This window comes from Hemibagrus wyckioides, linkage group LG17, assembly GCF_019097595.1.
Source record: "Hemibagrus wyckioides isolate EC202008001 linkage group LG17, SWU_Hwy_1.0, whole genome shotgun sequence".
In the NCBI taxonomy this organism is placed as follows: domain Eukaryota; kingdom Metazoa; phylum Chordata; class Actinopteri; order Siluriformes; family Bagridae; genus Hemibagrus; species Hemibagrus wyckioides.
The window spans coordinates 23,050,457-23,078,291 of NC_080726.1; the positions used below are offsets into that span (position 1 = coordinate 23,050,457).

The window sequence follows — 27,835 nt, forward strand, 5'->3', positions numbered from 1 at the left end:
TTTGGCAGCACCAACACAATATTAGGCAGGTGGTCATAATGTTATGCATGATCGGTGTATGTGTGCGGCATAAGTTACAATTGTGATGCAATTCTATTATGAAGTTAGCAACCAAATTGACCATAAGCTAAACAATACAATGTGCCGTCCCGTGTGAAAGAATGCCTCCACAGACAACAAGTCTAGTCCTTGTTGTTACTAATTTGTAAACACACTTCCAAATATTGACCTTGCAGTTGTGCAAATGAGAAACTCGTACAGTTGCATCAGACAGACCTCCTGAAAACCTGGAAACTTTTTACCACCTAGTGGTGGAAATGTAGATTACAATCAATAAACAGTCAACAAAACAACAATTTATTAGGTGAATTTAAAATATCAGTTCAGACAACAACAGGTATGAGAGTTGCTGATGAAGTAGGTGACACCAAATGCTGTGAATTTATTCAAATATCCTTCAAATCTAAAGCTATGTGTATAAAATAAGATTTTTTTTTTGTTTAAATATCAGCAGAATGGTTGTATATTACTATATGATTAGAAGTGCTGAGTATTATAAATAAAAATACTATTCATACACTCACTGAGCACTTTACTAGAAACACCTGTACGCCTATTCATGCATGAAATTATCAATCGTGTCTCAAGGATTTTGATTGTGGCGTGTTTGCTGACATTTTGGCTGGTTTGAACATTCCAACTGCTGATCTACTGGGATTTTCATTCCCAACACTTTGGACCCAACCAATCATCGCTTGAATGCCATAGAGTATTGTTGCTGACCATGTGCATCCCGACATGGCCACAATTTACACATCTTCTAACGGCTATTTCCAGTATGGTAATGCACATTCAAACTGGTTTCATGAGCATGGCAATGAGTTCTTCAGTGTCATTCCCAGTGACTGGCTCTGGGTCTAATGGAACACATTTTGGGATATGGTAGATTATTAGAAGAGGAGAGCCGCAGGTCACCATGGACCAGAATCCCAAAGGCATATTTCCAAAATCTTATGGAACTCACACCACAAAGAATCCAGGCAGTTTTGAGAGCAAATGGTGGTTCTACTGAATATTAGTATAGTGTAGTATTCCCAGTAAAGCACTCAATGAGAGTATATTCTTGCATTTTGGCATTTTATAATATCGTTATTTCAAAGAATTTTTTGCCACTGTCACCAATCGCAAAGGCAACACATCCTCCACCCACTCATTTGGTGAATCCATCATTCTTTGCCATAAAGCCACTTCCTTAGCCATGGAGTCCATCCAGTCCACTTTTGTGCCATAACTCTGCCCTGGGAGAGAGATGGAAAGCAACATTATAATAATAAGCTCTATTTTTTTTAAACAATACTCTAGATTATTTTTAGCAGTAGTCGTTGAGGTAGTAGGAGTATATGTATTTTTAAATGATCATTTATTACTAGCAGTACTATGTTTGCACGTGTTAAATCCAAAGCAATCGAATAATAAAATCTCGTAAACAGAAGGTACGTATTTAACTCTGGTTCTAAAATTATGTGGAGGATCAGCAGGACACCTGGGTCACTCATTAACAGATGGAAACATGGCCTGTTCAGACAGAATGGGGCAATCAACACACTTGTTATATAGTGCGTCCAGTGTGCTGCAGTGTCATCCAAAGAATCCCGAAATAAACATAACCCCACAGGGATTGAATGAGTGTACAACCTGGGGCAGGAGTGTTTCACCTTACTATGTATTTTTTGTGAGGCAACTGTCATTCTAATTTCTACATTGCAGGGGAAAACACAAGGAGAATTCAGACAAAGCGGAAAAGGTAGGTATAGATTGCGAATGGAATTCTGACCTCTGATTGGTCGAGACATCTGTCACTCAGGATATATACAGGAAGTAGGAAATTGTGTATCTTGATTTCTTGTACATGTGTGGAGTTCTGCCTTCACTTTAAACCATTTTTTTCAATAGTGCAACTTTAAATGTTTTAAAGAAAATAACAAACATATATTTATCTTTATAAGAAAATGGAGTTCATTCAGCGCTGCTTTGAGGAAGGACGTTCATATGGTGTGATTTTGGATATACTGATATCTCACGTATATCACGTACTGACATATCACAGCGGATTAAAGATAAGTTTGTGATCTCTAAAAACACACCAGGTATGTTTGGAAGACCAAACTGTTCCAGATTAAAGGATGTACCTCTATAAGAGCAGAGCTGTGATCATGCACACACCAGTCCACTTTCTACTGCTGCAGATACTGCTGGACTTCCTGTAGATCCTGAGTGACAGATGCCTTGTCCAATCAGAGGGAAGAATTCCATTCGCAAAAACTATACCTACCTTTTCCGCTTTGTCTGATTTGTCCTTGTGTTTTTGGATGTTATTTTGTTTTGAACTGGAACTGGACCAAACCTTCGGGACCAGTGTACGCTAATATTGGCATTTGCCTTTGTCATATAGGTGATAAACGGCCACTTACAATTTAACGATTGCATCCATAATTGAAGCAGACAAACCAGAAAAAGCCGATAGCAATAGTATAATCATAAAAGGTGATCAACAAATAGACAGGGAGCCTTAATTATCATCACCAGAGAGCAGGGTCAGCTATGATACAGCACCCCTGGAGTAGAGAAGGTTAAGGGCCTTGCTCAATCGCCCAACAATGGAGCCTGGTGATGCTGGGGCTTGAACCCCATTCCACCAATCAACAACCCAGCACCTTAACCACTTGAGCTACCACTGTCCCCAAGTTACTGAATTTAATCAATTTACTAAATTGATTAAGGACTTTATGAAATGCTTTACGAAACTTTCCTTCCATAAATGCTTTAGGGTCATGTTAGATCTGGGGACTATACTTGGAATGCTATCCCCAGGGAAGGATAAGTCTGGATACGATACCAGGCTACACACAAATTTTACTCTTCCATAGAAAACAAATCTAAAAAATGCTTAAACCCCTAAATCTACTAATCATAATAATATAAGTTTATGCTAAAGTAACATCACATTAAACCAAAAGAAATAGAAACACAAGTTTATAAACTCAGCAGCTCCAGTAAGAAGTCTGTACCCGTTCCCAGGCCGAGTCTCAGTCCTCCCACCAGGTGATCAGCCAGTCGGTCACGATCCCACACTGTGAGCTCCACACAGGCCTCCTTCAGGTCCTCTGTCCTGAATCCATCATACACCATTGTGTGGTTAAAGACAGGACTTGCTGTCCTCTTTAACACCCGTGTCTTCTGGCAGCTCTTTTTGCTGGTGTCTGGCAGCACATAACTGTACACAACAAAACATGACATATTAACATTAATCTTGAACTTTTTCTTAAACTGAAAGGAAAGTCTTGTAGACAAAGGGTGAGTTGTTTAATGAAAAGAACGTGGAACAACAACAAAAATGGCTTTAAATGAACTTTATATGAATGTCCATCATAAGAAGGCATGTATTGTTTTGCACTGCTATTTTACTTGCTAACTAATACACCAGTTTAAATTATTATATCTGTAACAAACGATAGCAAAGATCCTGTTTGTGGATTCTGAAGATTCTGAATTTGCACTAAAAGGGGCTTTTCATCAAGCACAAACTTCTATTTTAACTAATTTATAAAATAGCCTTATTTTAATAATAAAATAAATTTACATAAGAGTCAGCAGTATCAATTCTGTTAGGATCTCCACTAGCTAAATCAGAGTTTCAGCTTTTACGAGGTCTGATTGCTATGATGGCATTTCAGGGCCACTGTTAAAAATAAAAGGATATATAGTAAAATAAAAGAACAACTACTTTGCCTTAAGTTTAGCTATAATTTCACTTTCTTTTTTGAATGACCTCCAGTGCTCTTACATATTGTATATACAACTGTACATATTTTAGAGTCTGAAATGTTTTTAATGTTGGACCTGGTGTGATACAGCTTATATAAGTAGCAGGGACATGATTTTAATTCTCCTGCAGTGTACAGACATGCCAGAGACCATATTTTGCAAAGGAGGACATTAAATTGAGCCGATGGCTTCGTTAGTTGTTACGATTGCACAATATAACAGCAGAGCAACAAAATGAAAGCTTAGAGTCGTAAACCAACAGCTGATGCTCTTTGAGGACATTACCATTTCACATACGGGTTTATAGTCACACCACGGATCAGAGGCAGGTTCTTGCAGTCTCGGACCCAGATGTGAATTTCACCTGAGCCTAGGGCTGATTTCGCTGGAAAAGAGCAATAAAAGCATTAATTAGAACCAATAAAATAATCTTAACTCATTCTATGGACCACTTTTTTACACCAATCAGCTATAACATTCTGGGCACTGACAGGTGAAGTGAATAACACAGTGCATGACAGGTCAGGGCTGTTTTGGCAGCAAAAGGAGGACCAACACAATATTAGGCCGGTGGTCATAATGTTATGCCTGATTGATGTATATTCACTTCAGAACGCTTTGTAGTGTTCACACTTAATGCTGCTTGTCTTGAGTTCCTAATTGAGTCTCGTTCCTCAGAAGGTTCCTCTCCATTTCTTGTTACTGTCTCTGGATGTTCATTAGCAATGTTCATTAATTCAATTTTATTTATCTATATAAGGCAACGACTCTCTGTATAATCTAAAGGCAACCCGTTCTAGACAAGGGATTTTTCTGACTCAAACTTCAAAGAAGTTTGAAAGTTTGCCTGAAGGATTTTACAAAAATTGTTCAATGTGTGGTCAGGATTAGGCTCCCAATGGCTGGATTCGAAATGTAAAGAAACTGCAGAAGTCAGAGTAAAGTCATCAGCTCTTACAAAGGGAGATGTGAGGTAAGAACCGCATGGCCAGTCTCATCTCGCCTCTTTCTTCGGTGGACAGGACGCTGCTTGTGTTCTGAAAGGACAAAATACAAATTCATTTAAATTACAAAATTCTATTACACCATTACTCAAAGTTCTTAGATGGAAATAAAATTATTTTTAGAATTGAGAAAATTAGAAAAATTATTTAAGATTTAGAGCTGAAATCATACACTTAAAAAATATCCATAATATTGAAACCAGCTGCCTAATATTGTCTAGGTCCCCCGTGGACTCCACAAGAACTGTGCTGTGGTATCTTATCTTATCCTGTCCTATCTTATCTTATCTTATCTCATAATATCCTATCTTATCTTATCTTATCTTATCTTATCTTATCTTATCCTATTTTATCTTATCTTATCTTATACTTATATTTATAGCTTTGATACATATTGAGCATAGGTTTGGTGGTTAATGGAATGAACTTCCACTAGATGTCTGAACAGTTGAGTCACTGGCATCTGGGTGAAGACCTACCTCTTCATGAAATACCTAAACTATCTTATCTTATCTTATCTTATCTTATCTTATCTTATCTTATCTTATCTTATCTTATCAGGCACCGAGACTTTTGCAGCAGATCAACTCCAAGGACCGACGCCTGCCTGATATATGCCAACCTTTGACAGGTTCCATTATAACAATCAGTGATATTCACTTCACCTGCTAGTGGTTTTAATGTTATGGCTGATCGGAGTAACATATGCATTGAATTCCTAAAAAGAGCCATAATATACCCTTGGTTTGAGGGGTAAGGAGTTAATCCGAGGGCCTTCAAAATCCCACTTAGAAAGGTCAATCTCCGCCTCTCCCAGGAAGCTGTTGCGACCAAATGTGTCATTGTGCCAAACAGACAGGTTAAGGATCTGGGATTTTAAGTACTCCATTCGAACTCTATACTGTAAAATATGAAAATATTGTGGTTAAAATTGATCACAGTATTTAAATGTGTAAAATATAAGTAAATATGTTTTTAATAATCTTTACCCTTAGAATCTCATTATACGTAGGGTTCAAGGTCTTCTTTTTCACTGACGTTTTTCTTTTTCCCAAATTGGCAGTGTCAGGTATAAGATAACTCTTAACATACCTAAAATAAGAGCAAGTATGAATAAGCACCTAAATTGGATCAAATATACACACCTGCCACTTTATTAGGGACGCTTTCATGCAGATTATCCAATCAGCCAGTCATGTGGCAGCAGCACAATGCAGAATCTCAAGCAGATACAATTCAAGAGTGGAAACAACTTTGAGGTCAGAAGAGAACGCCAAGACTGGGTCAAGCAAGACTATGGTAACTCAAATGACCAATCTTTTTAGATGTGTTGAGCAGAAATGCATCTCAGAACACACAACATGTTGAATTTTGACTGGATAATTGGATGAATGAGTCTCAGGATAAGTGTTTCTATTAAAGTCTGTGTATATTATGCGTAACAGACACTGAGGTAGTACAAACATTCTAATCTACGCACGGGTCAGATCGATTCCTCTTCACATCTACAGCAGCCAGATTTTGGCACTGTACTACAAAGATGTGGAACTCCCTCAGCTTCTGGACATAGTTGATTGAAAACTGGATAGCCCCTTGAACTTCAATATTCCCAAAGTCCACACTGGAAATACTCATTATGCTCCCGCTCATCTGTGGGTGTCAAACACATGATGTGGCAATGAGGGGCAGGAGGAGGAGTAGTAGCAGTAGCCATTGTTGTAGTAGTGATAGTAGTAATAGTAGTAGTAGTATCAGTAATAATAGCAGCAGTAGTAATAGCAGTAGCAGTTGTAGTAGTAAAAGAAGAAGAAGAAGAAGAAGTCATGGTAGTAATAAAAGCATTAATAATAATAGCAGTAGTAGTAGTAGTAGTAATAGTTGTAGTAGTAGTAGAGGAAGAAGAAGAAGAAGAAGAAGAAGAAGAGCTAGTAATAGTAGTATTAATAATAATAGCAGTGAGAGTACTAGTGGTAGTAATAGTAGAAGAAGAAGAAGTAGTCGTGGTAGTAATAGTAGCATTAATAGTAGTAGTAGTATAAGAAGGAGAAGATAAAGAAGAAGAAAAAGTGGTAGTAACAGTTGTATTAATTATAATAATAGTAGTAGTAGTAGTAGTAGAAGCAGTAGCAGTAATATTTGTATTAATATTAGCAGTCGCACTAGCAGTAGCACTAGCAGTAGTAGTAGTAGATTATGATAATATTATGATAATGGAAGTGACAGCTGCAGATAATCTGGATGACTGTTGATATCCTACAGAGACGGTCACCAGAAAATCTAAAAAATCATAAATCAAATATAAATAAAAAAATAAATAAAATCTCATACAGAAGACACTGTGGCCATGCGTGAGTTGTTGTTGAGTTCAGCCTGGGGGCTGCTGTTCTTCCAGTGCTTGCCACTGTGGGAGCTGCACTCCGACTCACTCTCATCTCCATCATTCTAGATAACAAACACAAAAAAGAAAAATCATAAAATATATAAATATATCGATATTAAATTACTGACCCTCAGTTACTGCTGAAATGAACCCTCTAACAAATCTCAGTTTTATTGTGTGCTGTGAACATCCTAACCAGTCTGAGATAGCATTCATTTATATTTCTGTAGGTTTTGATAAATCATGGAAAAATAATGCAAAGAGTTTCATCAGATATTTTCACATTTTCTCAAAGAACAAAAAGATTCCATTCCATAAAATCATAGCGTACCTCATTGTCCAGGAAAGAGGGAACGGATTTGCTGATTTTCCTCAAACGCTCTTTATCAGAGAAGGAAGAAGAAGATGGCGATGGAGTGCTGGAGACTGGATGCATGATACAAAACATAAAAAAAATACACACAAACCTCTGCTTTACACTTCAAATTCTTAGAATGTCTAGTGGAAACCTTTTTTGTATAGGTAGAAAGCGTCATACTTGCGTAGCTGCTAGGCATGAAATCATCCATATGTTTGCTTTTTTTACTTTGTCCTAAAGAAAAATAGACCACAACAAAACATATTAAAATGCCTGAGCTCCTTGTTTCTGTGCTGCACTGGACCAAAATAGGTTTACCATTACCACAGGAATGGACATGACAATGTCCAAAGACTTGTCGTTACACATCGAGGGTGAAAATCAATTACAGATATACAGATGTTGCATTGTAATCGTTTGACAGATATTTCAAAACATCCACTTAATTACATCTACAAAAGGAATTTCCACATGACTCATATTTTGTGCCACAGTGAATACAACTAATGCTCACGTGGTACCGCTGTGATGTCTTCAAGGCTTTTATGGTATACGGGTCTAGTGGACGCCCGTCTCAGCACTTCCTGAACTAGGCTCACCTCAGTGGCTGGCACACATGTGAAACAGAATTAAAAAAGAGAGCGGTAATTAAAGACTAGATCAAACCTACAATAAGGATATATATACAGGATAACAAAGCTGAAGTATACTGCAACACTGGAGTAAATACACAACAGTTCTTTCCTCCAAAACCCCCCCAAAAAATCAAACCTAGTGTTGGATTCTATTATAAAAAATAATAGATGGGTCTTACTCATGGTTTAATGTTTATATGCAGATACAAGAGTTAGTTTGTAGTAAGAACACCAAATTGCATGCCATGTGATATCAATTCACAGCTGCTAAATTCTTTGAGCTGGTAAAAATGTGAACTATGGGCAAAGTAACTCAGTTTTAAACATCCCCTTAAATTTAACGTCATTAAACTGTAATATTTTCTGAGAACAAGATCTATTAATAAGAGAATAAGAGAATAAGAGCCAATTTATTGGGACATTTCAGCCCTCACACAAGGCCTTCATATGAGCTAGAATGTCATGGTCGTAACTCAATACAGTGACTTTATTTTAGATAATGTGCACTTTTTTTTACACTATACATATAATTACAGCGAAATTAGGGCAGTCCTTACAGTGCAATTCACATATAAAGTGGTGCAAACTATACATCCATTTTAACATATTAAATAGTAATACATAAGTCAATTATCTTAAGTGACATATAAGGTATAAATAAGTATGTAGATATTTTATATACACAGATCAGGCAGAACAATCTGACCACTGACAGGTGAAGTGAATAAGACTGATGATCTCCTCATCATTGTGCCTGTTAGTGGGTGGGATATATTAGGCAGCAAGTGAACATTTTGGCCTCAAAGTTGATGTCAGAAGCAGGAAAAATGGACAAGTGTAAGGATTTGAGTGAGTTTGACGAAGGGCCAAATTGTGATGGCTAGACCACTGGATCAGAGCATCTCCAACACTGCAGCTCTTGTGGGGTGTTCCCAGTCTGCATGATGGCTGATGGCTGTGGCCTCTTTCAGCAGGATAATGCACCGTGCCACAAAGCAGAAATGGTTCAGGAATGGTTTGATGAGCGCAACAACCAGTTTGAGGTGTTGACTTGACCTTCAAATTCCCCAGATCTCAATCCAATCGAGTATCTGTGGGATGTGCTGGACAAACAAGTCTGATCCATGAAGGCCCCGCCTCACATCTTACAGGACTTAAAGGATCTTGGTGCCAGATTCCACAGCACACCTTCAGGGATCTAGTGGAGTCCATGCCTCGATGGGTCAGGGCTGTTTTGGCAGCAAAAGGGGGACTGATACATGATATTACGTAGGTGGGCATAATGTTATGGCTGATCGGTGTAGATAGAAATATATAGATATAAATAAGTCACTGCACAATAGTCGAACATAGGGATTTGCATATAATGAAAAGTGGCATTAAAATGTCACAGAATGTAAACATGTCAAATAATAGAAAATGTAAAGCACAGCAGAATGTAATCATATTGAGTAATATATGAATAGACACATACTGAGGTATACAGAGAATGTAAACTTAAAGTTTTTGGGTATAAAAATACTGGATCAGATTGCTGCGATCCTTCAGTTTGTGTGTATGTGTGTGTGTTCACAAGCCTGCAGCATTTAGCTCCTGTATGGTGCTGGAGTAGAAGCTGTTCTTAAGTCTATTGGTTCGGACCAGAGGGCTGCAGGTTAAATAAGTGACTTGCATTGTTATTTACACTTCACCTATAGCAGTTTAAAGCATTAAAGCATTAAGCATTCAATCAGTAAAGATTCAGAAACCAAAAAAAATGTATGTCTTACAGTTTGCACTTGTCCCAGAAAAGGATTCATCTCTGTTTAAGGTCATGGGCTTGACCACTTCGCTCGTATGTGCACTGGGTCGCAGTCCCCAGCTCCCTCTCTTGGTGCAAAGCTCTGCATCATCTATAGGAACATCAGCTTTCTCAGGACAGCACCTCACACTACCACCTGTCTGAAATGAGGTGCACACTAATTCACTCTTCTGCTCTGTACCTTGGGGGGAAATGTGCTTGCCTCTGTTTTCTGTGATTCCCAGATAATGCTGGTAGTCTCGTGGAACAAACGACCTGGCAAGAGGTTGAGAATCAGGATCCTCAGAAACGCTTCGGTCAGTGGCTTTATGCTTACTCTTGGTCATCTCTGGAGACTTTTTCACCTGTAAATTAACTTCTGGTGTTTTTGTAGAAGGCAACACTGTACTTTCTGTCGTCTGTGGGAGGACCACATCAGATACTTTCCTGGACTGCGAGGGTAAATCTTCACCCTCACTTTCCACGTTTATTGCAAACATGCTGGTGGCACGTCGAAGCGAATTTGCTCTTCCATTTAAAGTTCCTTTGCCACTGCTTCTAGTCTGATTTCGGAATTCTTTATTGAGCATCCCTTGAGTTCTTGGAGATGATGTGTCTTTTGGAGATAACTTTGAGCCACTCTTTGGCTGAGGACAATGGGATGATCTCAGAACATCTGGCTCAGTTGGTGAGTTAGCTGTGGTACCAATATCAGGATATATGACAGCAGTTTTCTCTCTTGAAGACACTCTGTCTGCCTGGTTTGGGCTAGCATCCACCAGTTCAAACTGAGATACCTCTTTGTGAGTTTTTGCATGTTTAACTTCCTGACTTAATGGGTTTTGAGTTTTGTTTTCAAAACTGGATGACTGCTTGCTAGATTCTGCCCAGAAGTCACGGAGCATCTTGAACTGTAAACTGTTCATACCTTCTCCTGTGGCTGTCTTCTCTATCCTGTCTCGTAGTGGAAGAACCGTAAAATTAGCACTTTCTGCCTCTGATTCTGTCCCGATGGATCTAAGATCATATTCTGATTTGGTGAACCTTTTATTCAGCTTTGTAGATGTCGCAGATGAGTTTGCTGCTGTTGATTTATTATATATGTTCGATTGCAGTTTCTCTCTTTCCCAGAATGATTTGAGCTCCTTGATCCTTTCTGCATTGTTATTTTGCTGCTGGTTGCTTTGCTTGGCTAATGGGACTGGATTTTGTTGCTGGGATTGAACACCAGATGTTGGTGGAGGTTTTAGCTGTGATTCTTTTTCCTCTGTCTTTACCTTTGGGTCCAGCTCTAGTACTGCTGCAGTTGTACATCCTTCCATTGTACTATTCCTATTTCCTTCAATATTTTCATCGCTGTGGTCTCCAACACTCTGAAGTCTAAAATCTTGTGAAGATGAGCATTTTTGGCCCAAACATTTGGTAACATCTTTGTCTGAGAGAGCCATTATGTCTTTTATCTGATTTATATTGCTTGATGGTGTTTGCATGTCTTTAGCTTTATCTCTGTCTTTTTTATTTAAATGCTCATAGCTGATGTTATCAGCTTGTATCTCACCAACATTTGAAATGTCCTTCACATGAGATTTGTTCACATGTTTTTTGTTCTCAGTTACTGAATACTTTGGACTTATGTCAACTTTGGTTGGTTCCTCTTCAACCCCAGTCACCTTCCTGCCATCATTACGTTGGACAATAGTTTCCTTTTCAGAAATTAGGTTCGGTTTGCTCACTAGAACTGGTGCCTTAATGATACCTTGATCCCACTGTGATTGCAAATTGGTAACTTTTGGTGACTGACTCACTTCTTGCAGTTCATGTTGAGTGGGTTTAGTCTTCTCATCATTTCTGCTGTTTTCTTTTTTGCTAGCAGTCTCCAGCACGTTCTCTTTTGGACTTGGTTTTTCAGAGTCCAACAGTCTATTAATGGTATCCTGTGATGATCTGTGCCTGAATAGATTAGAAGATCCCATGGCAGAAAATTCTTCCGCGTTCAATGGCTTAGTGTGATCACTTAGATCCTGAACATTCTGAAAATTCATAAAAGGCTCTTTCTTATCCACGTTCAACTCTACTGCTAAATCTCTATCTTTTAAAAATCCATCATTTGTCATATCCTCATCCCGATGTTTTGGTATGATCAAATACACATTGTTCTCTGCTTTGGGTCTTAAATTGATCTCATTTTCAAAGTCAATGTCTTCAATCTTGATATCATCTTCAGTGTCTGGAATAAAGCCCTCACAGTCAAGTTTATCACTGCTGTCTGAACTCCTGCTGAACCATTCAAGAACTTTAGCAATGGAGTTTCCTTGCTCTTCAGCAGCTTTGGGAGAATAGGGGTTGACCAGAAGAGGATCTTTGCAGTCCTTTGTCTTCATGTTAGTGTCTCGAGTTATCTTTATATCAAACGGACATGGCATGTCGTCACTTTCACATGCCACGCGGGAAGGATTAGTCTTATTGGAGGCATCAGTTGGGTTGGTGGCTTCATACACCGGTTGATCTGTAAAATCCAATATATCATTGAAAAAGAAAGAACTATGAGACATTCTATTAGTCTAAAACAACAAGCAATCATTCATAGACCGTGTGTGAAGACCAGTGTTGAGGATGGTATATGTTGCAGCTAAGCTACAGATAAATAACACTTTTGATAAAGTAACTAGTTACACTACAAGCCAGTATAAAAGTAGCTTAGTACACTGAGCTGAAAATCTATTTTAATTGTGCAGCTTTTTAATCACAGTAAATAATTTTTATTGCTTTTGACAGACGGAGTAACTTGCATTTTATACACCAATTGAGGGTTATGGGTCTTACTCAAGGGTCCAGCAATGGCAGACCGGGGATTTGAACCAACAACCAGCCAATCATTTGTCCAGTGCTTTAACTACTAAGCTACTACATCCCCTCATTGTGTATTAAGAAGCAGATAGAAGCAACCGGAAAACTGGATCGTTCCAATTCTCTTTGTTTAACTAGTTTCTGGTTATATCTGACTAGCTAGTTAATATTATTGGGCATACAGTAATAAGTAAATTATTAAATTAAATAGCTGCAATTGGTGCAACATGATAATAATGCTTCACATCATTGGATGCTCTTTCATATTAAGTTAAACCTTACTTGAGATCACGTTCATGATCCATTCAAAAGTTAGCTATTTTGTTCAATCGCTGCTTCTTATTACTTTAATCTCATTCATTTCAACAGAAAATATCCATCACCTAATGTTTTCACTTCTGATCAACCTCATAACCAGCTAGTTAGTCAACAACATTAGATACCCACCTTCATGTGACTGTGATTTACTATAAATTCGCGTGTTTAAAGACTTAAATACACTCACCGGTGTTCTTTTTACACTAATTATAATTAGATAATTATTGAATTTGGATAAATACAATAGATTGAATATTGTGACTTGTTGAATTCAAAAGTAATACAGTATAATGCAACAAAAAAAAGCTAGTTGGCTCATTTCTTGTAGCTAGTTTCTCCCCAACACTGGTGAAAACACACCATAATCTTATAATGAAATGTTATTAAAAAGTAGAAATATAAAAAATCTGTAATAAAATATTTTTTAAAGCAGAACGATATAGTTAATTGTACCTTTAACGCCCAAAGGACAGTCTAATTTTTCTTCTGTCTTTACATCTTCCCTCTTCAGGTCCTCTTTGTCCTGGTTCTTCAGTGAGATTTGAGGGGTTATGCTCTCATTTAATGGTTTGACTAACAAGGATTCAAATGGTGACTTGGCCCTTATTCTAGGAATGGAGAGAGGATCCTTCACCATTCCATCCGCTTTATTTTGTTTTTCTGGTTCGGCAGATATCAACCGATTTTCACACTTTTGCTTAGTATCCAGTACGTCTGCTGTTTTTTGTTCATCATTTGACTGTGTGCTAGAACTCAGACTCAGTCGTGGCTGAATTTTTGGCTTCTCTTTAGATGTCTGTGTTGGATTATTCAGCAGCACTGGGGATCGGACCGGCAGTCGTGACGGTGGAAAGGTAGACTTGGGTGGTTCTTTGTCTTTAAAATTGAGGAAAGACTCCTCTATACTCTCCTGCGTGACTGCATTCTCTTCAAGAATGTGTTCATGACCACTCTTGGTGGAAACCATATTGAGGGATTTGCGGGGTTGAAGCAGCCGACTCTTGGTGCTTGAGTCACAGCTGGAACTGTGTTTGAGGATACCTTTTGGTGGAGGGGACCTGATTTCTGAGTTTGTAGACATGCTCTGAGTGGACAGAGTAGACCTGCTGTCAGTGTTTGTAGAAATGCTCTGAGTGGACACAGGAGAGGTGCTGGAGCTTGTAGACACACTTTGTGTGGACACAGAAGAATTTGTAGACACACTTTGTGTGGACACAGAAGAATTTGTAGACACACTCTGGGTGGAGATCGAGCTGGTGCTGTCGGAGTTCTGGACCTTGAAAATTTTCGTTCTTTTTTTGGGCACAGGTTTTAGACGAGGGATTGTTTCTTGTGAAATATCAAAGATTTTGGTCTTGGCTTCTATTTCTAAATCTTCATGATTCTCTAGTGAAGGTGTCACTTCTGCTGGAGACGTATGCAGATAAATATACAGTAAGCGAACCAGCACTTGAAACAAGAAACTGTCCTACATAATAACTTACTTTCTAACCATGCAACTTTATTTATACACTCACCACTACTACTACTTTATGTAGAAAATCCTGTACACTATCTCATTTATTCAACAATCTAATCAGCCAATCATGTAACAGCAGCACAATACATAAAATCTCTTAGATACAGTTAATGTTCACCTCACACATCACAGAACAAACCGCCGGCAAGATTTTAGTGTATTATATTGTGGTTACTGTGTTTGCAGAAAGACGTTAACGCGATCATTTCTACACACTACACAACATATCCAGCATCTTGGTAGATCCATGCTTAGGCAAATTCACACTGTTCTGAATGTCAAATGAGGTCAAACATGCTACTTGATAGCTATACCTAATAAACTGTCATCACCCTGTATTTCATATAGTTAATAATATGGTATGTAACCTGTACCTGGTGGATTCTTAGTTTCAGGCACTGAGGCTCCATTTGTTTCATCAAAGTCTAGCTCCATTGGCATGTTGTTGAATGGATTGTGTCTTTGCTGGAAACAAAAGAAGAAAAAGCTTAAAGATTTGAGCAAGATTTTTATTAAGAGTGGTAAGAATTACTGAAAATCTTCCTCTTTAAATGACGTAAAAATTAATGTCGATCAACAATGAAGAACATTTTAGGAATCTTTTTAATGCTTACAAAAAAGTCAGCGGAAAGATATGGTGTTACAGTGAACAGTAAACAGTATGTTTACCCTGTTTCGACTTTCTTGCTGAGTCTCTGTTGGTCTCCTGTTACGTACACAAGGAGAAGGGAGTGTGAATATGCAAATTAGGTTCGTTTTATGTATTTTGGCCCTTTCCTTGATATGCATTTTTTTGCCTGCTAATTTTTAAGGTCTTTAAACAGGATTAACGAAGTACTTTTCCACAAATTAATTCATTTTCCACATTTCTTTATAAATGTATGCTTCACCTTAACTAACAAACACTGTGAAGTATATTAGCTAGACTAAATCCCTGTAAGCAGAGGACAAGGCACGGTAATCCATGTTAATTTTTAAGGTCTTTAACTGTGTCATTTAAACTGAAATGTCTATTGGGAATATGCAGGTGGAGATAACAGAATGAATGATGTATCTTTCATTTTCCATCTTTCTTTATATCTGTGACATTTGCATGCTTTTTTTAGACTTTCAGAGCTTTTTATATGTACATGAACCTTGGATTACATTATATACACCGATCCGGCATAACATTATGACCACTGACAGTGGGTGGGATATATTAGGCAGCAAGTGAACATTTTGTCCTCAAAGTTGATGTGATGAAGTTGAAGCAGGAAAAATGGACAAGCGTAAGGATTTGAGCGAGTTTGACCAAAAGGGCCAAATTGTGATTGCTAGACCCCTGGATCAGAGCATCTCCAAAACTGGAGCTCTTTTGGGGTGTTCCCGGTCTGCAGTGGTCAGTATCTATCACAAAGAAGGAACAGTGGTGAACCGGTGACAGGGTCATGGGTGGCCAAGGCTCATTGATGCACGTGGGGAGTGAAGGCTGGCCCGTGTGATCCGATCCAACAGACGAGCTACTGTTGCTCAAATTGCTGAAAAAGTTAATGCTGGTTCTGATAGAAAGGGGTCAGAATACACAGTATGTGACGGGTCAGGGCTGTTTTGGCAGCAAAAAAGGGGGACTAACACAATATTCGGCAGGTGGTAATAATGTTATGCCTGACCGGTGTACAGTTCACTATATGACTAAACACTTTGGACACCCATATTAAGGCCATGATGTTCTCATATGCTGTAGCGATACAATTTCCCTTCCCTGGAGTCTCAAGATGTTGCTCTCTGTTCATAAAGCAAGGTTCATGAAACATGGTTGCTCTGGAAGATCTCGAGTGGCCTACATGAAAACCTCTGGGATGAACTGGATCTCTGAATGCACCCCAGATCTCCTCGCCTGATCTCACTAAGGCCTTTGTGCTGAATTTTCCCATAGCCACATTCCAAAAGCCTTCCCAGATGAGTAGAGGTTACAACAGCGGCAAAAGTGGGACTAAATCTGGAATGGCACATATGGGTGTCGTTGTGAGGTGTCCACAAATTTCTTGCCAAATACTGTGGTGTATATGTCAATTAGGATTGTCAGTATTGTGAGTCAGATTGCCTTCATTCAGACAAAATTAGATGTTTATTCAATTAAACAAGAATCAAACTGTTCTAGATGTTCCTATACCAGAAAACACCTCAAACATCTTCTCGGCTATCACTTACACGCTTCCCCAATGCCGTTTTTTTTTACATGTATAGCAATAAATATAGGCTTTTAGACTCTACTGAAACCCTGTTATGCAAACGCCTGTGTTGACTCTTGTTTGAGTCAGCCGGTACTCTGAATCATGAGATTTCCACACCTCAAAAACACACACGAATAAAGTAGGACAGGAGGGAGCTACTCAAACAACCATTCTGTACATCAGGCAAATTTTCTGGCATGAGCAAAGAGTATAAATTTATTCTTCACCTAAACTAACAAACACAGAGAACTGTCAAGTATATTAGCTAGACTAATCCCTGTAAGCTGCCGATGAGACACGGTAATTCGTGTTGTGCTTAGACACCCTTAATGGGTTTTCTTTTTGAACAAACAGTGCTGAGAGAAGCAGAAAAACTGTTCGAGTATTTCTGGAAGGTTGTTTATCACCTCTCGTTTGGATTATCTGTTGATTTTGGTTGCGGTGTCATGAGATCGTTGTTAGTCTTACTGGCTCGCTCTCGCCATGACTGTGTCAAAAACTCTAAAAAGACAAACATGTTACTGTAGATAAGGTCATCGTTGTGTCAGTTTGTAGCTGTTTGTGTATTTAATGCTGTGAAAACTTACCTACTGTCATGGGTTTCTTCTGTTTCATAGATGCCATGATGATATCCGAGCCGTGAATCTTATCCTGGTGTCTCTGAGACTTTACCTCATAAAACCACTCCCCTGTGATGTACTTCAGTTTGCCCTCCTCAGGGCCTTGTTTTTGTAGATGTCTAATATGCAAATAGAATTATAAAAGTAGTTCAGTGTGAAGATGTCGATAAAATCAGGTTATGACCAGAAATCCTTGTAATTGCTTTTAGAAGTCACTATGCAGTTTATTTAAACTCTAGCGAGACATTTGGATGAAGACCTTGAAATCTTAAAAACGTAATCTAGACTTAAACTCTTAACAGACCTTACATTCCAGGAGCAACAAATATGTTTACTTTATTAGAAGTGGAACAGAAAACCTACAGTATTATCTCATTTTGAATGTCACAAAAAGTAGGGTTTTGCTGAACCCTTTAGAATCAACCTTCTTTAGAATTAAATAGAAATAGAAATTTTCTATAGATAGATACACTAAATTGCCAAAAGTTTTGGGACATCTGCCTTTACATGCCCATGAATGTAATATGGAGTTGTCCCGCCCATTACAGCTATAACAGCTTCAACTCTTCTGGGAAGCCTTTCCACAAGGTTTAGGAGTGTGTTTATGGGAATTTTTGACCATTCATCTAGAAGCGCATTTGTGAGGTCAGGCACTGATGTTGGACAAGCAGGACTGACTCGCAGTCTCCGCTCTAATTCATCCCAAAGGTGTTCTATCAGGCTGAGGTCAGGACTCTGTGCAGGCCAGTCAAGTTCCTCCACACCAAACTCACTCATCCATGTGGACCTTTGTGCACTGGTGTGCAGTCATGTTGGAACTGGAAGGGGTCATCCCCAAACTGTTCCCACAAAGTTGGGAGCATGAAATTGTCCAAAATATCTTGGTATGAAGCTGAAGCATTAAAAGTTCCTTTCACTGGAACTAAGGGGCCGAGCCCAACCCCTGAAAAACAACATCTGAACTCAATGATTTGGAGGGGTGTCCCAAAACTTTTGGCAATATAGTGTAGATAGATAGATACACTATATTGCCAAAAGTATTCGCTCACCCATCCAAATAATCAGAATCAGGTGTTCCAATCACTTCCATGGCCACAGGTGTATAAAATCAAGCACCTAGGCATGCAGACTGTTTTTACAAACATTTGTGAAAGAATGGGTCGCTCTCAGGAGCTCAGTGAATTCCAGCGTGGAACTATTATAGGATGCCACCTGTGCAACAAATCCAGTCGTGAAATTTCCTCGCTCCTAAATATTCCACAGTCAACTGTCAGCTGTATTATAAGAACGTGGAAGTGTTTGGGAACAACAGCAACTCAGCCACAAAGTGGTAGGCCACGTAAACTGACGGAGCGGGGTCAGGGGATGCTGAGGCGCATAGTGCGAAGAGGTCGCCAACTTTCTGCAGAGTCAATCGCTACAGACCTCCAAACTTCATGTGGCCTTCAGATTAGCTCAAGAACAGTGCGCAGAGAGCTTCATGGAATGGGTTTCCATGGCCGAGCAGCTGCATCCAAGCCATACATCACCAAGTGCAATGCAAAGCGTCGGATGCAGTGGTGTAAAGCACGCCGCCACTGGACTCTAGAGCAGTGGAGACGCGTTCTCTGGAGTGACGAATCGCGCTTCTCCATCTGGCAATCTGATGGACGAGTCTGGGTTTGGCGGTTGCCAGGAGAACGGTACTTGTCTGACTGCATTGTGCCAAGTGTAAAGTTTGGTGGAGGGGGGATTATGGTGTGGGGTTGTTTTTCAGGAGCTGGGCTTGGCCCCTTAGTTCCAGTGAAAGGAACTCTGAATGCTTCAGCATACCAAGACATTTTGGACAATTCCATGCTCCCAACTTTGTGTGAACAGTTTGGAGCTGGCCCCTTCCTCTTCCAACATGACTGTGCACCAGTGCACAAAGCAAGGTCCATAAAGACATGGATGACAGAGTCTGGTGTGGATGAACTTGACTGGCCTGCACAGAGTCCTGACCTCAACCCGATAGAACACCTTTGGGATGAATTAGAGCGGAGACTGAGAGCCAGGCCTTCTCATCCAACATCAGTGTGTGACCTCACAAATGCGCTTCTGGAAGAATGGTCAAAAATTCCCATAAACACACTCCTAAACCTTGTGGACAGCCTTCCCAGAAGAGTTGAAGCTGTTATAGCTGCAAAGGGTGGACCGACATCATATTGAACCCTATGGATTAGGAATGGGATGTCACTTAAGTTCATATGCGAGTCAAGGCAGGTGAGCGAATACTTTTGGCAATATAGTGTAGATAGATAGATAGATAGATAGATAGATAGATAGATAGATAGATAGATAGATAGATAGATAGATAGATAGATAGATAGATAGATAGATAGATAGATAGATAGATAGATAGATAGATAGATAGATTCTGTGAAATGGCATGGGAATTTTATTCCAAATAATATTCCACTACTCTAAACACAAGCATTAACTATCTGACTGATTAACTCTCTGATGAATGACTAACTTTATTGACAGTGTCTCGATGTTTGCTTAATATAGATAGAGAACCACTTGTCACACCAGTAACATTATACTCAACTACAACCTTTTTTATTTGTTGCCCCAGAGGTACCATGCTTCCAACCTTAAGGGCTTCATTTAATTATAAAAACATCTGTCTTATAATAAGAGTGTGATAATAATAATATCTGTGAATCTTTGCATCATTGAAAGTTCAAATTAAACACGATTTTCTCTGAACCATAATAAAATTCCTTCAACTCAACTCTAAAACATGGTCCAAAAGTTATTTAAAAAGGTCCTAATACAAATTGTCTATGAGCCAAAGCATAGTAAATCAAAGCAATTCGATTAAAGTCAGGCGTCTGAACACGGCCGGTTTCAAGGAAACCATGCTGGTCATGTGAAATGGGCAGGGCAATTATTCCACAAGGGTAGACTTAATCCTGTTATCCATGGTTGAGCAAAGCAAAGAAATCACCTAGTTGTGGCCAGTTTCTGCATTCCTCCTTTTTATGTCCATATTCTTCCATTACATGTGCAGTCTGTTTATTACTCGGCTGTTCAATACGCTTCACGCTTATAACATAGTAGAGAACCACTTCAGGTTCACCCACACGGGCATTTTTTTTGCACCATCTGAATGTTTTTCACGTAAAGCCAGAGGTAACGTAATTAGCCGACTCACCCTGAAGCAGTCCTGTGAGTGATAAGAGGTAGAGATCAGCCCAAGCTTTATTACATTACATGACAAACATCACTTTTTCACTTTGGCTTCGTCTGCTCAGGAGAGCAAAATGTTTTGTTTAGGATCTGTTGAATATGGAGGCAGGGGACTTACTTGACTCGTTCTTCCTCTGTCTTCTTCAGCTCAGCGTCCCTCTTTAACACCGCCATAATGGCCTCCTGCTCCTCCTCAGTCAGGTAGCTCAGGTCTATCATGACGATCGGTTCAGTTATCTTAATGTTCTTCAGGCTTATGTGGGACGCATGCAATGATGTCCTCTCTGGTAGGCACTGGTGCTTGAGTTCATTTACAGTTCCTGCCTTTAAAATCACACACCACTGAACATCTACAAATCACACAGCCAGAATATGTAAGATTCAACACTGTCCTGAAACCCTTTCACCAGCTAATCAGACATCTTTTGTAACATCCAATAAATGTCCAGACTCTTGGCCTCCAGAAAACATGTGACTGAATCTAATGCAATTCAAACTGTATATTCAATTGACAAATAGTTGTGCTAAAATTCGTGTCTGCCTGTACACACACACACACACACACACACAGTGGTTCCTCTGGATTGCTTTGGCCTTGACGAGAATCAGTAAAATTAAATAGAATTAAAGCTTTTTTGGCACACACAAATATATTAGCAAATCTATTTAAATATGCCCCAGAGGCATCCAGTGTGTAACTTAAAGCAATGAAAGGTCTACCTTTCTGCGTTCAGTAGTAGTTTATTACCTCAGTTTAAATGACTGACTTGTGAAACAAACTGTTTTGATGAAAACATGCGAGTTCCACCTGCTTCAGTGAGTGCTTTATAATAAAACATTCCTTGAGCCACAACCCAACACCTAACATTCAGAACTACTGCTGTCTGTTAGCTGAACAAATATTGGTGCAAAGATGTCAGATATACTATTTGCTCAGTTTTACAGCATAATCAAACAGAACAGCAACTTCATGAGAATGAAAATCGTGAATGATATTCACTATATTACCAAAAGTTTTTCAGGTGGTTGTTTTTCAGGGGTTGGGCTCAGCCCCTTAGTTCCAGTGAAAGGAACTCTTAATGCTTCAGCTTCATACCAAGACATTTTGGATAATTTCATGGTCCCAACTTTGTGGGAACAGTTTGTTCCTGTTCCAACATGACTGCACACCAGTGCACAAAGCAAGGTCAATAAAGACTTGGATGAGAGAGTTTGGTGTGACTGGCCCGCACAGAGTCCTGACCTCAACCTGATAGAACACCTTTGGGATCAATTAGAGTGGAGACTGCGAGCCAGGCCTTCTCGTCCAAAATCATCGTTCAACCTCACAAATGTGCTTCTACAGGAATGATCAAAAAATTCCCATAAACACACTCCTAAACCTTGTGGAAAGCCTTCCCAAAAGAGTTGAAGCTGTTATAGCTGCAAAGGGCGGGACAACTCCATATTACATTCATGTGCATGTAAAGGCAGACGTCCCAAAACCTTTGGCAATGTAGTGTATCATACACACACATCTTGCATGTAGTATATAGCAATGTATATTACATCACAGGTTTTTAGTTTTAGAGTAGGTGTTGTCTAATGACTGAGGATAAATGGCGACTGTAAATGCAACCCTTGCTTTAAGTATACATTCGTCATTGCAGATTGATTAGAGGAAGCAAAATTAGTTTATTATAGATTGCACTGCACATTCCACAAGGAAGGTTTTAAAGACTCTAAAGGTGTCTTTATCTTAATGGACAGGGGACAAAAGCAAGAATGATATATTGCACCAGAGGGACTACAGTGAGTAAATGTATAGAATTGTGCAGAAGAGTGACCTATATGGTAGGTTTACTTGATAAAATGCAACATAGTGTAAACTGATGTAAGCTGAAGCTAGAGAATTGTCCTTACAAAAGCCCTCAAATATCTGCTAATCCGGTACCGTTACTGCCTCACAGGCTCAGGTTACTGTCTGGGTAGTGTTTCACATGTTCTACATGGTTTTCCTCCAGTTACTCCGGTTTCCTTTCACCTCTCCCTAGGTGTAAATGAATACTAGCATGTGTGAATGTGCATGTGATCCTGTGCTACAGAATTCAGACCAGGATGGACACACCACCACCCTTATCAAGATAAAGCAATTATTAAAGATAAGCTGCCTGCTTAATATCATCACTTTTACAGTTCTGTAACTTAGATAAGTCCTAGCCTAGCTAGCTAACATTGTTAGCATAGAAGACTTAACTTCTCATTCAATGGCAATAATGAAAGCAATGTGGACTAGGAAGTATCCTCAGTTGTAGATAGTAATATCCACAATGATTTTCTCAATGTTTCATCGATGGCTCTTATGAACTGTAGATTTTCAGATCTGTTTTTCCCTGTTCAAGTATGGTGTGTGGTTTGATGCATCTCACCATCATTTAAATACTTTAGCACCTGCACTAACCTGTTTAATGTGCAGCTTTGTGATTCTAATCATTCTTGCTAGGAAAAGAAGGCTTTGTGTCCATGTTCGTGGGACAGACCCTGGATCACAACTCTGACCAGGATATACACTAAATTGCCAAATATTTTGGGATGTCTGTGTTTACATGCACATGAATGTAATATGGAGTTGGGCCGCCCTTTATAGCTATAACAGCTTCAACTCTTCTTTAGGAGTGTGTTCATGGGAATTTTTGACCATTCCTCTAGAAGCGCATTTGTGAGGTCAGGCACTGATGTTGGATGAGAAGGTCTGGCTCACAGTCTCCACTCTAATTCATCCCAAATGTTTTCTATGGAGTTGAGGTCAGGAGGCTAGTCATGTTCCTCCACACCAAACTCATCCATGTCTTTATGGACCTTGCTTTGTGTACTGGTGTGCAGTCATGTTGGAACAGGAAGGGGTCATCCCCAAACTGTTCCCACAAAGTTGGGAGCATGAAATTGCCCAAAATTTCTCTCTTCCCCAAATTGATCCCAAAATTGCCACAAAGTTGGAAGAACACAATTGTCTAGAAGGTCTTAGTATGATGTATTAATAAGATTTGTCTTCAGTGGAACTAAGGAGCCTAGTTTGAACCTGTTTCAGCATGACAATGCCTGTGCATAAAGAAAAGGTCACATGCTTTGCCAAGGTTCAACCTCAAGAAGTCCAGAGCCTGAACCCCAATGAACACCTTTAGGCAGGGGCGTAATTTCCACTGGGGTCAGGGGGGACATGTCCCCCCACTTTTCAAAATCCCGTTTTTGTCCTCCCCACTTTTCAAATTTGTTTGTTATTATTTTTTAATTGCGTGCCGTAATCACCACAGAGGAGCAGGACACAGAGTCTGCCTGGGTCGATGCGTGTGTCCGTGTCCAGGAAAGCCACGTGCACACTAAAACTGAAAGGTGTAATGAACAGGTATCGTGGTTGTGCCACAGTCAGCAATGAAACGCCAGAAGCAGCAACAGATGATTTTAATGTCATCATGGATGAAAAGAAAGAATGGAGATGTGACTTGGTTGGTTCAGTAAATTAGCTCAGGTCAGGATAATCATATTTTAAAGAAGATTCTGTGTAGCATGAAAACGAGTCTACTTTAAACCGCGCATTTTCTCTCAGACTCTGCATGTAAGTGTAATGACTCATTATGATTATAACTCAGTGGTTTTCATATCAGAGGACAGATGAGGTGGACAGTGCATGGAAAGATGTGATTGAATGGATAGATGGAGGACAATGTTCTTTATATTTTTGTCATGTTTGTGAGATTGTGTGCCAATCTTGCATCCTGTGTATCAAATAAGTAGTGTATCTACTGTGTTTCCCCATCCTTTTGGATTACAGAAGTAATGATTACAGATAGTTATTCCTACCCTGCTATAATACAATGTTGGCATAAAAATGATCTACTTTAGGTATTTGTGCTGCACAGAAAATTAGCACCAGGAATGTAAATATTTTCTTTTTTGTATACATAGTTTAGTAGTCTACTATTCTTTTTGACAGAATTTATCATTATAATCAACTTAATTATTTCCTGGATTTTCTTTTTATCACTATAGTCCCTAAATGTATGTAAATGCAGGAAATGGGATTCAAATTGAAAACCTTTTTCCAACATTTTGTGCCCCCCCATGCATCTCACACCAAAGTTACACCTTTGCCTTTAGGATAAACTGGAATGTACACCACGAGTCAGGCCTTCTGCTTGACCCAGCAGCCACAACATAATATCTAGTGGTAATCCCTTCCAGAAAAATGAGGGACCATCTCCATAATCAATGCCCAGGTGGTCATGGTCAAGTATCTTCATACTTTTGGCCATATTGCAAAATTTTATTTAACATTTTCCCTGTGGTCTCCAGCTACACCCGCTTCCCAAAAACACACTGCTAGGTGGATTGTGCTAAATTGCCCGAGATGTGAATGAAAGTGTGAGTGAGTGTGTATGGTGCCCTGCAATGGGACTGGCATCCCATTCACACCCAGTCTTCCCAGAATGAGCTCTTAATCCACCTTGACCTTGACCTTGACCTTGACCAAGTGCTGAATGCATATGGATTGTGTTTAAGTAATTTTCAGGCTCATTTTTGTCGACATTTGAATGTATATTTTTTTAAAAAACGCACTTTTACGATGGTCCCTTAAGCAGAGGCTCTCTGAAATTGTCTGTTATCAATACAACACGGAGCATGCGCACTAGAGTGGGGGTTCTGTGGAGAAAAGCCACTGAATTGTTCACGTTAACGGAGAAATTCACGTGAATATATTGCCAACATGGAGAATACAACCGTGATGAGTGTAGCGCAAACAAAAAAAGAGGATGAAACATGCAGCCGTTCAAACACTGAAGCGAATTTTGAATCTTTTGAGCGAGTCATATCAATTGACTCAGCGAACCAAAAAGAATCGACTCTTTCGGTTTAGATTAATAATAATTACAAGGCGCCTAACTATGGTTGTCCAATGAAATCTCACTCTGCTTTCTAATTAACATCATTTTTTAATTTATTTTATTTTAACAAACATTAAAATACTTTTTCTATTTCTATCCCTCTCCTAAACCACTTTACATATATTTTATTTAAGCATCAGTTCATCGATCCTGACATGCTGCCTCATACAGATAGCTGAAAGTTAAACACATCCACATTATTAGAGAGCTCAAATGTTGAAAGGATGAACTGAATGGAAAGTTTCTGATTTTCACACTAAAGTAACCGGACAGCTATAAACCCTGGCTAGCACTCGAAGTGATTCGGCTCTAAAAGTCCACCTGAAATTTCATGATGAATACAGATTCAATTAAATACTTCAGTATAAAACGCTACAAACTGCACCATTATTCCAGTTTCATTCATATTTCCTTCTTTTTAATACTGCATTTGCTTTTGTAATACAACAATTAACATATTTTTCAATTATTCCAACTCCTCAGGCGTTACTAAAACTCTACATGTGTTAATAACTTCAAGTGCACACAGATGGGCATGTAAAATGTTGATTCAGCACTTCAGGTGTTTTATAAAATATAGACTATGATGCTCTTACCTGTTTCACATTTATCTCGAAGTACGAAGATCAAAATTCTGTTGAATTCACACATTACACTCACCATAAATGCCCACACAGGTAAACATCTAAAAGTTTATCTAAACTAAACATGAAAATCTCCAAGACTGATTTTTTTTTTGCATTAAATTAACACATGAACATATTTTTCCAAACTCTAAGCTATTCAGTTTCAGTAAACTTTGCTATGTGTTTGAGTTATGAACTGAGAAGCGAGAACACTTACCTTCAGCTCCTCTGTGAGAAGATCCTGCTGTATGTTTACAGAGTAGATTGTAGATTGTAGTGTGTGTGTGTGTGTGTGTGTGTGTGTGTGTGTGTGTGGGTGTGAAGGCGCTCTCACACGGACCAAGGAAGAATTAACCACTCACTCACACACTCTTTCTCTCTCGCTCTGCTTTTGCCCCGCTTGCTTTAGCTCAGAAGTCCAGAAGTTTAGCTAGTTATAACCTTCAAGAAAATAAACTAAATAAATACATGGAGTGAGTGATATTTGAGTTTAAACTGAAGCATAAATATTGTAACAGGTTTCTTGAGGGAAAAAAAAGTCAAGATATGATATCCGTCTCATATTCCTGCATTCAGAGCATTGAATTCTGTTTACATTACATTTAACTTGCTGTATTTAAACGTTTTTTTACGGTTTCTTTAATTTTTGAGTGCAGAAACTGTTTAAAAAATATTGTATAGGTCTTAATTTGAGATTTATTGTTCCTGTAATTTCTGTGTTGATCTGGACGTGTTATGATCTATTCTTGTTTAGAGGAAACCAGGTTTGGGGTTAAAATATCTTTAGAATTTTATAAATCCCCCAAAACTGCCGTATTTGACCATTTCTTAAATAGAAAGAAAGAAAGAAAGAAAGAAAGAAAGAAAGAAAGAAAGAAAGAAAGAAAGAAAGAAAGAAAGAAAGAATAGGGCTAATACTCTAACATTTCCTGTAAAACAGTACTTTAAAGGATTGATGTTAACTAGGTGTTATTTACCATGGAACATGGACAAACATTAATTCAAGTTAATTAACAACAGCTAATAGTATATTATAATAATAATAATAATAATAATAATAATAATAATAACAGCAGCATAACATATACTGGTCAGGCATAACTTTATGACCACCTGCCCAATATTGTTTTGGTTCTCCTTTTGCTGCCAAAACAGCCCTGACCAGTCGAGGCATGGACTCCAGTAGTTCCCTGAAGGTGTGCTGTGGTATCTGGTACCAAGATGTTAGCCTCCATGGTCCCCACCTCACTTACAGGACTTAAAGGATACTTTTGATCGATACTGACCACTGCAGACCGGGAACACCCCACAAGAGCTGCAGTTTTGGAGATGCTCTGATCCAGTGGTCTAGCCATCACAATTTGGCCCTTCGTCAAACTCGCTCAAATCCTTACTCTTGTCCATTTTTCCTGCTTCTAACACATCAACTTTGAGCACAAAATGTTGACTTGCTGCCTAATATATCCCACCCACTAACAGGTGGCTTATTCACTTCACCTGTCAGTGGTCATAATGTTATGCCTGATCGGTGTACATGTATACTGTATGGACACATATTTACTTATTAAACACTGC

The 27,835-nt window shown here is 39.0% G+C and overlaps 1 protein-coding gene across 10 annotated transcripts; it reads right to left on the reverse strand.

Moving 5' to 3' along the window:
* Positions 1–336: 336 nt before the first annotated feature.
* Positions 337–26,581, reverse strand: sytl2b (synaptotagmin-like 2b). Of its 10 annotated transcripts, none has more exons than XM_058414156.1 (21): positions 26,478–26,578; positions 26,231–26,268; positions 20,834–21,065; positions 17,470–17,621; positions 17,290–17,383; positions 15,336–15,372; positions 15,041–15,131; positions 13,601–14,554; positions 10,185–12,488; positions 9,972–10,094; positions 8,082–8,174; positions 7,748–7,801; positions 7,541–7,635; positions 7,158–7,271; positions 6,310–6,479; positions 5,819–5,921; positions 5,569–5,730; positions 4,784–4,862; positions 4,111–4,210; positions 3,069–3,274; positions 337–1,298 (listed from the first exon to the last, which is right to left on the reverse strand). In XM_058414156.1, the coding sequence occupies exons 3-21, from the start codon at positions 20,932–20,934 to the stop codon at positions 1,150–1,152; spliced, it is 5,181 nt and encodes a 1,726-aa protein (XP_058270139.1). In that variant the 5' UTR covers positions 20,935–21,065; positions 26,231–26,268; positions 26,478–26,578; the 3' UTR covers positions 337–1,149. The 10 variants fall into 10 exon arrangements, with proteins under 10 accessions (XP_058270139.1, XP_058270138.1, XP_058270137.1 ...); XM_058414155.1 differs by adding an exon at positions 20,474–20,692 and having other exon boundaries at positions 9,972–12,488; XM_058414154.1 differs by having other exon boundaries at positions 9,972–12,488; positions 13,601–14,551.
* Between the last annotated feature and the right edge of the window lie 1,254 nt (positions 26,582–27,835).

Excerpts from the sequence above, each read along its gene's own strand:
- sytl2b (XM_058414151.1), bottom strand. The coding sequence starts at position 20,934 with ATGATAGACCTGAGCTACCTGACTGAGGAGGAGCAGGAGGCCATTATG. Across the intron at positions 17,622-20,833 it reads ACAGAGGAAGAACGAGTCAA|ACATCTACAAAAACAAGGCC; the intron begins GTAAGTCCCCTG and ends TTTGCATATTAG. Across the intron at positions 5,731-5,818 it reads CGTATAATGAGATTCTAAGG|TATAGAGTTCGAATGGAGTA; the intron begins GTAAAGATTATT and ends CATATTTTACAG.